At 42.0% G+C, this 15204-nt stretch overlaps 1 protein-coding gene across 10 annotated transcripts in view; it reads left to right on the top strand.

Moving 5' to 3' along the window:
• The window catches only part of Abl2 (ABL proto-oncogene 2, non-receptor tyrosine kinase), a 93065-nt gene that overhangs the window by 69375 nt on the left and 8486 nt on the right, over positions 1 to 15204 (top strand). For all 10 annotated transcript variants that reach the window (XM_050135323.1, XM_050135321.1, XM_050135318.1 and 7 more), the window contains 7 exons: positions 790 to 1062; positions 2518 to 2602; positions 4066 to 4243; positions 4741 to 4925; positions 6203 to 6355; positions 7856 to 7945; positions 14668 to 14841. In XM_050135323.1, coding sequence (XP_049991280.1) covers positions 790 to 1062; positions 2518 to 2602; positions 4066 to 4243; positions 4741 to 4925; positions 6203 to 6355; positions 7856 to 7945; positions 14668 to 14841 — 1138 coding nt within the window. The remainder of the gene's footprint in view (positions 1 to 789; positions 1063 to 2517; positions 2603 to 4065; positions 4244 to 4740; positions 4926 to 6202; positions 6356 to 7855; positions 7946 to 14667; positions 14842 to 15204) is intronic.

Here is a 15204-nt window from a genome sequence, read left to right as displayed (position 1 = left end):
ATGGCCTAGACATTTAAAAGGGGTGTTGTAAAAATAAAATTTATAATTAATTATATGATGATTAAATAAGTATTATACCCGTATAACTTCTTAATTTTAAAATTAGTGGCTGTCAGTTTATGTTCCCCATGGATTATAAATTCTCCTTTATTAGCTTGGAAGCAGATCCTGATTGCCTATTTTAACCACTTCTCAGGTTTGAGTTGCACAATCTCTTTTTTTGTGGTAGTGTCTTGCTCTAGCACAGGCTGACCTGGAACTCTGAATGCTCTTCCTCCAGCATCTTCTGAGTGTTGAATTACACATTCTCTAGTCCTAATGCTTAGCAGTATTCTGAGGACAAGTTTGCCTGACGTACCTGCAGCTGAAAGAATAGGAAGGATGCTTACAATGAGATTAAGCCATCTCCCTTGCCCTGAGTATTGACATTTACTCTGTCTTAATTCTGATAACCTTCTGGAGTGCTAGTAGCACTAGCATACAGCACCTGTGAGCCCCGTGCCTTGTAGGTGGAGACGGAAGCATCAGAAATTCTTCAAGGCCAGCCTGGGCTATATAATGGAGACCCTGTCTCAAAACAACAACAAAAACCAGGCTAGGTGTGGTAGGGCACACCTGGAGGTAGAGAACTCTGGAGGCAGAGGCAGGTAGATTTCTGTGAGTTCAAAGACATAGTTGAGACCCTATCTCAGAAAACAAGCAAATATCATGTCTCTAGGCCAGTGAAATGTATGCTTTTAAAAATAGTTCCTTCTTTTCTGGGTTCGTTGAGTCTCCTTTTCTCCGCAGGTGTATGTGACTGCTGAGAGCCGCTTTAGCACGTTGGCAGAGCTTGTTCACCACCACTCTACAGTCGCTGACGGGCTAGTGACCACACTGCACTACCCGGCACCCAAGTGTAACAAGCCAACCGTCTATGGTGTGTCCCCTATCCATGACAAATGGGAAATGGAACGAACAGATATTACCATGAAGCACAAACTTGGGGGCGGTCAGTATGGAGAGGTTTATGTTGGCGTCTGGAAGAAATACAGCCTTACGGTTGCTGTGAAAACACTGAAGGTGGGTTGCTGAGAGTTAAGTTTGCAGGCATGTTTGTGTGTGTGCTGAATCACTTGGAAAGATCAGTGTGCCCTTCTTCAACTTTGGAACACTTTCCACCCACTGGTGCCAAACATTTCAGCAAATGGTGGTGATTAACCGTAGTGCCGCTGCTGACAGTGCAGGGCAGATTATTCCCTGCAGAACAACCCACATGCGGGAAAGGCTTGTCTCTGGAGGCTGTTGATAGAGATCGTATCGGGATTTAGAAGCAAATTATAAGTTCTACTGAGAACAGGCCCTGCTGAATAGAATTCTCCATGTGATCATAAGCTCCCTATTTTGGTCTCTATCCCCCTGCCTTTTGTTTCTCCCTTATGCTTCCTTGCAATTGAGACACTCTTTTTTTAAAGTTAAAGTAAAAATGACAGGGTGTCACTAAGTAGTCTGGGTTGGTCTTCAAGTCGTGATCCTCTGCCTCGGCCTCCAAGTGCTAGACTTACAGGTATGCACTACCATGCCCTGCTAATCACTTCTTATTCTTAAATTCATAAAAGTCCTTTTCCTGACCCTACTGTCCTTTTTTTAAGCACCCTAGTATAAAATCACAGAGTTGTCAGTCATTCAGTACCGTGGTATGTCATTCATGTGAGCTGTTCTCATGGGTAGTAGTCAGCTCAGCCGTGTTTACTAGCATATCCTGAGTGTGATGCCATGCACATGTGCTTTGTTCTTTAAGAATCCCAGTATCGGGCTGGAGAGAGGCTGCTCTTCCAGAGGTCCTGAGTTCAATTCCCAGCAACCACATGGTGGCTCACAACCATCTATGATGAAATCTGGTGCCCTCTTCTGTGTGCAGGCATACATGCAGGCAGAATGCTGTAAAAATAATAAATAAATAAATAAATAAATCTTAAAAAAAAAAAAAGAATCTCAGGATCTAATCAGAAGGTAAAACACTAACCTGCCAGAAAACTGAATCTCAGCCCTCTGCTGTGGTGAGTTTTAAGATGAGGCTATTGAATTTTGCTTGCCCTGTTTATTTTCATTTTTATTCTAATGTCTGACATTGGATACGTTAAAGACAGTATTCTTAGTTATTCTTCTGTAGAGCATATTAGGTTGTATGTAGTAAGATTAATCTTAAGATAATATGCTAGAATACTCAAATGTGATCCCTTTTACTTAAACAAAAAGTACTTTTATGTGTATGAGTGTTTTTGTGTAAATTTTACACCACATAGTTGCAGTGTTCAGGGAGGCCAGAAGAGGCATCAGAGTCCCTGGAACTACAGATGGTTATGAACTGCCATGTGGATCCTGGGGACCAAACCCAGATCCTCTGCAAGAGCAACAAATGCTCTTAACTACTGAGCCATCCCTCCAGCCCCCTTTTACTTTAATGCCTCAAGTAGGCTTGTGAATTGACTTAAATGAATAAGTCTTTCTTTCTTACATACTTTGTACCTTTAACAGGAAGATACCATGGAGGTAGAAGAGTTCCTGAAAGAAGCTGCAGTGATGAAGGAAATCAAGCATCCTAATCTAGTACAACTGTTAGGTAAGAACCCCAAACCATAGATTTCCTCAGATCCACGCTCCCACCCCAGCCCTTTGTTGTATTCAGATCATGGTTTTGCAGATTGTTGTGTTTTGTTTTAGCACCATGTTGGAAATGCTAGGTGTAAACTGACTGCATTAAATCCTGTCAAGAGCTGGGGATGCAGACCAGGAGTAGAGCTAGTAAGCATCAAGTCTTACTCTTAGTACTGCAAATCCACATACACACATGCAGGCATATGCGCACGTAGGCACATTGCTTCTCTTTTCATTAGTTGACTGCTTAAAACAAACAACAATGGCCCAAGTTGATGGCTTTTTTAAAAAAAACTTTTATTTTTCACTGTATTTTATATGTATATATGTTTTGTCTGGTTATAAACGTCTGCAGTGCCCAAGGAAATAAGAAGAGGACATTGGATCTCCTGGAACTGGAGTTCTTAACCCTTGAACCAACTCTCCGACCCCTTTAAATTTTCTTTACTTAGTTAAAGTGTTTGGGTGTTTTGCCTACATGTGTGTCTATGTACCATATGTGTGCCTTGTGCCTTTGGAGGCCAGAGGGAGGGCATTGGATCCCCCCCAGTACTAGAGTTACAGATAGTTGTGAGCTGCCATGTGGATGCTGGGAATCAAACCCCAGTCCTCTGAAAGATCAACCAGTGCTCTTAACTGCCCAGTCATCTCTCCAGCCACAGATTGATTGCATTGTATAAACGTGTCCAATTTGTAGTTTTCCCAGATTCAAAGTTCACAAGCATTCAAGATGGCATCAGAAATTGCCATGAAATATCAGGAGACATTAAAACAAAGAACCACTGGAAAAAGTAAATTAAAACTTGTGGCTCATCAGTTTATTCAAGCAGGAAATGCATATGCTGCAATGGGCTAGTTTCTTACTTGTTTGGGTTACAAAGGATCCTTTGAGTAAACATTTTTGCTTTTTAAAAATCAGGCCTTTTCTGTTCTTGTTTTGTTTTCCAAGACAGGGTTTCTCTGTGTAGCTCTGGCTGTCCTGGAACTCACCCCTGTAGGCCAGACTGGCCTTCAACTCACAGAGATCTGCCTCCCAAGTGTTAGGATTAAAGGCATGCACCACCACTGCCCAGATGGACCTTTTTTTTTTTTTGGAATGCTCAAATTAAGCTAAGCTATGCTAAAAGGAAACCAATTAATATGGAATCTGCCAAAAGTGAAATTCTTGACTATGAAGATAGCCTAAGTTCTGTTACTTTTTAACGTGGTTTGCACCCAGTTGAAGGGGAACAGGCACATACAGAGCTCTAGAAATGTTGGTCTTATTCCTTTTTGGGTTAAGGTAAGAAATCTGCGTCCCAGGCCAATGCTGAAAAGGTCTGTGAAGCTGCAGAGGACAGCATGGCAGAACAGATTGACCAGCCAGTTTAAGATGTGTTGTGTTTATTTCATAGAATGTGGTGAAGATTGTCAATTGTTCTTGGTCAGGTGTGTGTACCCTGGAACCGCCATTCTACATTGTGACTGAATACATGCCTTACGGGAATCTGCTGGATTATCTCCGGGAATGCAACCGCGAGGAGGTGACAGCAGTTGTTCTACTTTACATGGCGACTCAGATCTCTTCTGCCATGGAGTATTTGGAGAAGAAGAACTTCATCCATAGGTGTGTGAAGCTGACTGTTGTGATGACTCACCACAGAGCTGTCTTGCTTGACGTGAGCATGAAAGAAGAGCGCTGGCAGACCGTTTCACACACAGGCTTCCTCTGTTTCAGTCTCAAACCAGAGAGCTGTTTCATCTAACACTTCACCCAAGATCCTTTTGTTCCACCTAGTGGCCAAATTTTTTAAATGCCATTCTGTCTTAGGAAAGTATTTTAAAGCCTTCAGGGAAGGGTCTGTTGCTCCCCCTTGAAATCTATCCCATTATATTTAAAAAGGAATTCATTTTGTTCAACGTCTTTTTTCTGCCTCTTTGTGGGTACTCAATGAGTGGTAGAAATTAGTGAGTTTCCATACTGGTGATTATCATATATCATAAAGTATGACAGTGTTAGCATCTCCTTATCAACTCTGCCTGTAACACACCGAACCAAGACTAGTGTGTTCACACCCATCTTTCTCACCATCAGTTGGAATAATGCAGGGCTCTTTCCCATAGAGATCTTGCTGCACGGAACTGCCTAGTAGGCGAAAACCACGTGGTGAAAGTAGCTGACTTTGGTTTGAGTAGACTGATGACCGGAGACACCTACACTGCTCACGCTGGAGCCAAATTCCCTATTAAATGGACGGCACCTGAAAGTCTGGCCTATAATACCTTTTCAATCAAATCTGACGTCTGGGGTAAGGTTGATACAACTTCTTACATGTATTTTATTCATTTATTTAACATTAGCCATGGCTGACCTGGTAGTTACTATATAGTCTAGGCCAAAACTTGGGATAATTCTTCAACCTCAACCTCCTGAGTGAGGACCATAAGCCACCATGCCCAGCTAATTCCCTTAGTTCTTCAGAGCTTTTATGATTCTCACATAAAAAAAAAGGACATTGAGAAGGGTGGTGGAAACAGCTGAGAAAATATCAACACCTACCTGTAATACCATCACTCAGAAATATGAGATACGAGATCTGGGATTTGGAGTGAAGCCAGCTTGAGCTACATAGGGATGGGGTATAGTTTAGTGGTAGAGTACTTGCCTAGTTGGTACAAGACCCTGGTCTGTTCCCCAGCATAGGGGTTGGGTAGAAGCAATCAAAAAATGTATTACAGTTGAGACATGGTAGCAGATGCCTGTACTTTAGCACACTGGATGCTTAGATGCTCAGATCCTTTGACACCTACCTGGACAGTATAACAAGACTGTGAACAGCAGCCATCTAGCTTGACATGGTGGTGAGGGCTCTGATCTCAGCACTTAGGAGACGGAAGGAGTATGAGCACAAATTGGAGTACAGGCCAGCCTGCGCTCTCTGTATAATAAGTTCTAGGTCAGCCTGCGCTCTCTGTCTAGTAAGTTCTAGGTCAGCCTGCTCTCTCTGTCTAGTAAGTTCTAGGTCAGCCTGCGCTCTCTGTCTAGTAAGTTCTAGGTCAGCCTGCGCTCTCTGTATAGTAAGTTCTAGGTCAGCCTGTGCTCTCTGTATAATAAGTTTCTAGGTCAGCCTGTGCTCTCTGTATAATAAGTTTCTAGGTCAGCCTGTGCTCGCTATATATTAAGTTCTAGGTCAGCCTGCGCTTTCTATATAGTAAGTTCCAGGTCAGCCTGAACTGTGTAAGAGCCTGTTTTTAGGGGGGAAAAAACAAAACCAAAACCCCTATGCCTTGAAAGAGGGGTCCAGTCCAGACCTCACACTGCAGTGGATCTGTACCAGTCCTTCCTCTCTAAAGCTTCCTGCTTTTCCTGTGAGCTTGTGCTTATTTCCAGAATTCTGTCATAGGGGAATGCTCTATGTAAGGACGGTCTGAGAATGTTTTATTTAGAATTTGTCCTTATCCTGGATCTAATTTCTACTGCCCTGAGAAGTAGAATGACTAAGTAGAGAGACTCAGTAGACCAAATTAGTATAGAAAATTGGAATTGGGACCAATAAAAATACATATTTTTAATCCCTTTACACAGCTTTTGGAGTACTGTTATGGGAAATTGCTACATATGGGATGTCACCATATCCAGGTATTGACCTATCTCAAGTCTATGACCTACTGGAAAAAGGATATCGAATGGAACAGCCTGAGGGGTGCCCCCCTAAAGTATATGAACTTATGAGAGCATGTAAGTGTTTTGCATATTTGAGCTTTGAAAAAGAACCAGCAACAGAGTGGTTAATGAAATCTACCATTTTTGCTCTCAGTCTTGATAGACTGGATCTAGTCTCATTAACAGTTAAAGAGCTTGTCATTGACAGGGCCAGTTGGCACAGTGCATGATGTACCATTGAGTCTTACTGGAATCCCAAGAATATCTGTCTGTGGCCCATATACAGAGCCAATTTCTGTATATTTAATAAGGCAGTGAGAAGTTGAGTTTGCATAAAATATTAGGAGGATGGCTGTTTTCAGCTAGATATGAATGGTTATTTAAGAGTGTGATTGTTAAAGTAACCTGTGATGGGCTGGGAGGTGGCTCAGTGTGTAAGAGCACTTGCTCTGCACGGCGTGAGGACTTGAGTTCAAATCCCTAGTGAAAAGCCTGTCTCCGCTGCACATGCCAGTAATCCCAGCATCAGGGATGTCAAGAGGTCCCAGGAGCTCATTGGCCAGCAAGCATACTTAGCTGAAGTGGCAAGCTTCTTGTTCAGTTAGAGACCCTATGTCAAGGCACTAAAGCAAAGTAGAGAAAGGCATCCTGTGTTTTTTTCTGACTTCCACAAGCCTTACATGTGGGCGTCTCAATGTACACTCCCATGCATTTTCTAGACACATAAAAACCAGAAAGTATTCTCTTATGAATGTGGACAAAAGCATCAGACTGCTTGAGGATGCAAGCTTAGGAATTGAGTAGTAAACAAGAGTGTGCTTGTGTTCACGCGCTACTGCATTATTTTCTCAATGAGCATTTGCAGCTCGTGCTACCCTTTATCAAGTGTGAACTCTGTAATCTTTCTGATAGCTTGTTAAACTTCTGGATTTATACACTCAATTTTTAGGAACCTGGGTGTATTTTGTTGTTGTTGGTTGGTTGGTTTTTGTTTGATTTTTTTAAAGACAGTATCTCATCATGAAGCCCATTTTGGCCTGGAACTCACTGTGTCCAGCAGACTGCCCTTGATCTCATAGAGATCTGCCTGTCTCTGCCTCCTCAGTGTTGGGATTAAAGGTGTGTGCTACCATGCCTAGCCAGTTATTTTTTAAATTATTTATTATTATTTATTTATGGGGTGTGCTGCAGTATTAGTGTGGGAGTCTCTGTATAAATTCTCTTATTTCACATTGTAAAGCCAGGGATTGAACTCAGGTTATCAAACTTGGTGGTGAGCACTTATACCACTGAGCCATCTTACTAGTTCACTTTTCTAAAAGTGGAAAACTTGCCATTTTCTAAACATTCTCCCAATCTTTTCCTCATTTTTGTGAAAGTAGTAGGAATGGGGACCAACACCAAGGAGTGGGCACTCGTACTCTCTGGCTGGAACCAAGAAGTAGCCATACATCCCACGGTTCACCTACACATGCAGTACTCTGATAGGCACACACCATGGCCTGTGGACCCCATTGCTGGTGTGCTTCTGGGCATGACGCTGTCAAGGAGGCTGTAAGTTCTCTTCTGTTACAGGCTGGAAGTGGAGCCCTGCTGACAGGCCCTCTTTTGCTGAAACCCATCAAGCTTTTGAAACAATGTTTCATGATTCCAGCATCTCTGAAGGTAAGTCTTGTGGCTGGGGATTGACTACTGATGGCCAGTGGCAGGGTAGTGATGGTCATTCAAAATGGGCAGCTACTATAGTTTTTAACTGTTTAAAGTTGACTTTTGACCTTTATTATTCTGCTTTTTTTTTTATACCTTTTTAGTTTTGTGTTTTTCATTTTTCTTTCTTTTTTTACTTGGTTTTTGAGACAAGGTTTCATTGTATATCCCTGCGTGTCATGGAATTTACTCTGTATACCAGACTGGCCTCAAACTCAAGAGATCTGCCTACCTCTCTGCCTCCAGAGTACTGGGATTAAAGGTGTACGCCACTACTGCCCAGGAGTTCTGGGGGTTTTTATATCGTATTTCATACTGAAATTACATTTTGATTTGAAATGTACTCAGTCTCTACAAAGAAAATCAGTAACTTCAGTAGTTCTTAACACAGTATGAAGGAGATTAAAAAATAAGTGTGAAAATATTCTGGAGGGGGGCTGGAGAGATGGCTCAGAGGTTAAGAGCATTGCCTGCTCTTCCAAAGGTCCTGAGTTCAATTCCTAGCAACCACATGATGGCTCACAACCATCTGTAATGAGGTCTGGTGCCCTCTGCTAGCCTGCAGGCATACACACAGACAGAATACTGTATGAATAATTGTTGAAATAGGAGCGGCGGGGCTGCGTCCCCGGCACCCGGCCGCCCGCATGGCTAGCTTATGCCCAGAAATAATTACACGGAAACTGTATTCTTTCAAACACTGCCTGGCCCGGATAGTTCCAGTTCCTTATGGCTAGCTCTTACATATTGTTCTAACCCATTTCTAATATTCTGTGTAGCCCACGAGCTGGCTTACCAGGGAGGATCTTAACCTGCGTCTGTCTGGAGCGGGAGAACCATGGCGACTCCTCACACAGCTTCTTTTTCCCAGCATTCTCCTCTGTCTACTCCGCCTACCTAATTTTCTATCCAATAAAATGGGCCAAGGCAGTTTCTTTATTAATAAGAAACTATTCCCACATCATTTCCCCTTTTTCTGTTTAAACAAAAAAGAAAGGCTTTAACTTTAACAGTAAAATTACATATAACAAAACAGTTATCAAGTAAGAATTACAGTTACAATATTTATATCTATTTTATCTCTCACCATAACTAAGGAAAACTATAACTATTCATTCTTCAACTCCATCAAAGACTCCAGAAGGATATAATAATACTTAAGTAACAAGAAATAAGAAAACTCTAGAAATGACAGAGACATCTCGCTGCCTGGACAGTCACCCAAAGTTCCTCTGTACCGTTGGGGCATCCATCTTCGGCCTACAGGCCCATGTTATCCAGAGACATTTCCATGAAGCAGGAAATTTTAGAGACAGTTCAGTCATTTTCTGCTGTGTCCTGCAGAATGTCTCGCAGACTCTTTCATGAATCAGGAACCCCGAAAGACCATCTCACCTTTAGGCAAGTTCAGCAGTCCTCTCTCTGCGGGTTCTCTGTGTCCAGTTTATGCAATAGTCCAGGCAAGAGCAGTTTCTTGCCCAAATGACTATCCAACTCCATAAGGATCCTCTTCGATGCCCATCTTCCTCTTGAAGTAGCTGGTGCTGCCAGGAGCAGACGTGTCTCATTGTCATGAAAAGTCCTAAGTTATTAAAATATTTGAAATGCCATATTCTGCAGTCTTTGAAAGATATGAAGAATGCCAATCTAATTGAAATATATCTCTATATATCTAGAAAATCTAATTAACATGACTACAAGCTTAACTATTAGCGATGATTATCCATTAACAACCTATATTTCCTAATTATACATTACATTTTAAATGAACTACACAATCACAATACCTTAATCAAGATCAAAAATACATATACATATAACAAAATTGACCATAAAATCCATGCCAATGCAAATTATTCATATCTATATCATATCCCCCTTTAAATGTAAAAGAACAGTTATAAACAGTATTTGGGAACATGGGTGTAGTTTCTTCTCTCCAAACTGCTTCCTGCTGAATAGGGGCGTCGTTAATTAGGTCGTTTATGGTATAACCTGTGTGCTAGTTTCATCTCAGTTGGCAGTTGAGTGAAGCAATTTTCTGAAGGTATTCACAGCAACCTTTCAGGAGGGCGTGGTCTATCATACCAAATCGGAATAGATGCAATCCACTGGGTCTCATCCTCTGCAAAAACAAAAGAAGACCCTCTCCAAAGCATCATATCCTTAGACCCAAATTTTGAAATCGTAATACCCTTATATCCATTTTGGTTTAGCTTGGCAGCCCATGTAATGAAATGTCTCTCTGTACTTAGCTCCTTCACAGTCAAAAATTTTAAAGAAAACACAATGTACATAATCCAGACTCTCTGTGAATTTTTCATTTTTACATGGCTTATTTTTCTTTATTTCTCTTAATCTATAACTATCTGTACTCTGTCTCTTTAAAGACTTTATCCCCTTTTTTTTAAGGGCATTAACTTTATTCTTTCTCTCTCTATTTTTTTTTTTTCTCTCTCAAGCCTACGTACACTCATCCAACATTGTGATCCATTTAGTGGTCTGTCTGAATCTGTTTTATTGTGAATCTGTAATTTTTTCACTATCCAGGAGCATTTCTTAAAATGTTAAACAGTTCTTAAAAACTTAAGTTGCACCATGTACAGGTAATACGGTACTGCCTGTGTCCTGCCCAGTCTAAACCTTAACTGCACGGTTTTAAGGTAATTACGGTAGTTCCTGCCTGAGACCAGCACAGATCAGCATGGCAGAGCTGAGCCAAGCTGCTTCTGCCTCAGAGCCATTTGGTGCCCCTGAGCCACAACAGTTCCAGGCACACAGCAGTCCACATTGGAGCCGCAATCAGCAGTTTAACTCTGAGACTGAGTGTGCAGCACAGAAACTCTTTTCTTCCAAGTTACAGCCAAATCTGACACGCAGAGCACTGCGCAGTCTGAAAATGCGTCTCTGTATGGCGGCAGGAATCCGCCATGCTCTTCCGCCTGCCTAAGCCTGATTCTGCCGTCTGCCCAGGTGCAGGCGGGAAGCGCTGAGCCATCGGCACAGTCTCAGAGCACTCTCCTCCGATCCCAAGCGGGAACACAAACATCCAGTCCCATAAAAGCCTTGAAATGCTTTAAAGCCAGAGTTCACGGTGGTAGCACAGCCCCGGGAAGTGGCTCTTTAAAATGACGCAGCTTTTTTTTCTGCTGCTGTTGGTGAATCAGGAAATTTCTCTACAGAACGCCACCAACAAAACAGCAAAAATCTGTGTTAAACTCTCTCTCCCTTATTTTTAAGCCTTCTCAGGTTTTTAAGTGGATTTAGCCCATCACGTCGGGCGCCATCTGTTGAATAGGAGCGGCGGGGCTGCGTCCCCGGCACCCGGCCGCCCGCATGGCTAGCTTATGCCCAGAAATAATTACACGGAAACTGTATTCTTTCAAACACTGCCTGGCCCGGATAGTTCCAGTTCCTTATGGCTAGCTCTTACATATTGTTCTAACCCATTTCTAATATTCTGTGTAGCCCACGAGCTGGCTTACCAGGGAGGATCTTAACCTGCGTCTGTCTGGAGCGGGAGAACCATGGCGACTCCTCACACAGCTTCTTTTTCCCAGCATTCTCCTCTGTCTACTCCGCCTACCTAATTTTCTATCCAATAAAATGGGCCAAGGCAGTTTCTTTATTAATAAGAAACTATTCCCACATCAAATAATAAATAAATACTTTTAAAAAAAAAAGAAAAGAAAAAGAAAATATTCTAGGGGATGGGAAGATGGCTCGGCAGTCAGGACACTTAGTACTCTTGCAGGGGGCCAGAACCAACATCCACTCTGGGTGACTCACAAGTATCTGTAACTCTGGCTTCAGAGCACCCATTGCAACCTTTTGGGGTTGTTGAACAACCCTTTCACAGGGGTCACATACCAGATATTTATGTTATAATTCATAACAGTAATAAAATTAAAGTTATGAAGTAGCAAATAAAAATAATTTTATGATTGGGGTCACCAGAACATGAGGAACTGTATTAAAGGGTCATGGCATTAGGAAGATTGAGAATCATTATTTTAGAGATTCCAGTGCCCTCTTCTGGCCTCTGTGGGCACCTGCACTCAATGTATATATTCCCACACATATGTACATAATTTAAAATAAATCCTTAAAAATAAATATATTCTCATACTAAACCACATCTAAGGCAAGACCTAGACCCCCCCCATCAATATCACAAAATTCCAATAGAGTATAACCAAGATTTATCTATAGGCAGATGTGGCATCTGACTATTGCTTATAATACTGAAAAAATAGGAACAACCTAAGCATTGAGTGAACTGTTGATTGTATAACCACATAACTGAAAACTTATATCCTTAAATATTTTAGGCTATCAGTAGAGATAAACTTGTCCTTACTCAAGAAATGGGTGTATGGACACATATAGGAAGTTGCTTGCTTTTGTACGTAGTACTCATACCTGAAGAAGTCAAGCAGTAAGCAGTGTGTGGCACATCAGTTATTTCAGCACTCAAGAGGCTGAGGCTGGAAGCTCTCAAGTTCAGGGCTAGCCTGAGCTACAGCATAAGCCTAATAAAGTTAATATAGCCTGCCCTTTTGTGGTATGAGTGAGACACTGTTCTTGGAGAGCTAAGACTACAGAATTCTTAGTTTTATCTGTCTATTAGACACTGTGATACAGTTCTGAAATTTTGTATAAACGTTTCCTTTCCTTTATAATCGCATAGAATTGATCTTGTAATTTCAAGTTTTAATATAGTAGAAGAAATTGAGAGTTGAATTTTGTCTTCCCCTAGTGGTTTGTCACACGAGGAAACGAGTGCAGTGTCGGTGTTTTAATATGTCTTTATTTTTCCCTCAGGTTGTCATCTCTCTCTCACACACCAAATCAATTTATTAAGTGGTAGCAAATTTTTACAATTTGATTGTGTTTCATTTTTGTTTAGGAATAAAGAGTATGTTTTTGCCTCAGTCAGTAAAAACCACAAAACTCAGCTGGGCAGTAGTGGCGCATGCCTTTAATTCTAGCACTTGGGAGGCAGAGGCAAGTGGATCTCTGTGAGTTCAAGGCCAGCCAGGGCTACATAGTGAGACCCTGTCCCAAAATCAAAGCACATTTTAGGGCCGAAGAGATGGCTCAAAGGTTAAGAGCACTGGCTGCTCTTCCAGAAGACCTTAGTCCTAGCAACCACCTGGTGCCTCATAACCCTTTTAGATCTGGTGCCCTCTTCTGGCCTGTGGGCATACATGGAGGCAGAACACTACATACATAAGATATAAACAAACAAATATTTAAAAAAACAAACCACAAAACTCATGAGTTGGCAGCCAAGGGTGACCAGCAGAGTGAACACTTTTTTGATAATCAAGTTTTGTTTGGGGGGATTGTTTATTAGGTTTTTTATTTTTTAATTTGGGTACTTGGGCTTAAACCCAAAGTTTTGTACATGTTAGACAGGCACTCTACCACCTGAGTGGCATTCCCAGCTCAAAAGAATCAGGTTTTTTTTTTCCTATTGTAGGTGGTTAGTTGGGGGGGGGGCGGGGAGGAGACAGGGAATGTACTGCTTTGTTTCACATGCATGAAATGGAATAAATTATATTTCTCTACTTTTTAGTGTAAAGTGCAACCTAATGGACATGTGTTCTTCTTTCATTCAGCATCTGAACAGCACTTAGGCTCTCCAAATACCCACTTAGCCCAGTAAGCATGCAAAGCTATGAGCAACATCAATTGCCGCAGGAAGTACAGGTTAAACTATTGAGATTCCCATGACATGCTTACCAGATTGAGAAAAATTAAAGTAACATACACTATAGAGTAACAGCATCCAGTTCTTGCAGGCATGCTGAATAGGTAACCAGAACACTTACACACTGGCAATGTGGGTGTAAATTGTTACGGCTGTCATATTGGTCAGAACTGATAGAAGAACAGTGAGTGTGCACACCCCATGATCTGTTTATATCAGTTAGATGTTCATGGCCTTGTGAACCAACAAACATATCAGGTGGTTCCTAGCAACGTATTCATAGTTGCTAAAATTGGAAAGATCCTAACTAACCATCAGAAGGACAAATCAATTTTGGTCATATTACACTTCAGAATACTACTATACAATGAGAAAGAGATCACACCTTATGCAGTAACCTGTAAATCTATAGAATAATGTTGAGTAAAAGAAATTGTACATGAGAGTATACATGGTACTGGGAGGTAATTCAGTTAGTAAAGTGTTTGGCATTCAGGTCAGAGGACCTAAATTCAGATCCCCAGCACCCACATGCAAAGCTGGGCATGACAGTACACACCTGTGGGTGATGGGAATAGGAAGATCACTGGCTTGTTGGCCAGTCGGTCTAGGTCTGGCCCAGTCAAACTAGACTGGGGAGAGACCCTGTCACAAGTAGTAAGGTGGAAAGCAACTGGGGAAGGCACTGCATGTACAGGCTCCTGTACACTCATGAGATTATATGCTCTGGTTTCATTTATATGTTTTGTATAATTTATTTTCCAGATGGCATCTTGCCATCTTGCCCAGGCTGATGCATCGCTAGCCTCAGCCTTGGGAGCAGTCAGAACTGTAGCACAGCCTGTTCGCCTGCTGCAGTCATGTACTTCAGTGTTCTGGGCTCCTTCTTTCTTTTCTCAATTGCCTGCCTTTTTCTCCATCTTAAGATTGCCTTTTTAAAAACCAGACCTTGTCTTTCTTACAGAGGTAGCTGAGGAGCTTGGGAGAGCTGCCTCCTCCTCATCTGTGGTTCCATACCTGCCTCGATTACCTCTACTTCCTTCCAAGACTCGGACTCTGAAGAAGCAGGGGGAGAACAAAGAGAACTTAGATGGGGGCCTTGATGCCTCCGAGAGCCTGGCCTCCAGCTCAGCACCAGGTAGGAGAGGTCAAAACAGAAAGTGCATGCATGAAGAACCAGGGGCCATGATGGCCAGTATGGGCAGCCCTGTCCATCCAACAGAGCTGCTACCAGCTCTGTTTTCTCAGCCCCTGGCTCCCAGAGAGTTACCCAGATAGGTGATGGCAGGTGCATCTGTATTGTAGAGAAGGGATGAAGACAGAATGAATAGCATGTGTCACTTTAAAATCCACACCACAATTGGACACTAGTCACTGAAACTGATGATGTATTTATTAGTTTCCTATGTAATGCCAGCATCTGATGTTTAATAAATGCAAATAGAACTTTTCTAACTTAATCATGCTTACCGGCTCACCTTGTCTTTCCTGTTATTGATTG

Source organism: Alexandromys fortis, unplaced genomic scaffold (genome assembly GCF_014885135.2).
Source record: "Alexandromys fortis isolate MF-2015 unplaced genomic scaffold, M_Fortis_MF-2015_v1.1 scaffold_21, whole genome shotgun sequence".
Taxonomy (NCBI): domain Eukaryota; kingdom Metazoa; phylum Chordata; class Mammalia; order Rodentia; family Cricetidae; genus Alexandromys; species Alexandromys fortis.
This window is presented reverse-complemented; position numbering and strand designations above follow the sequence as displayed.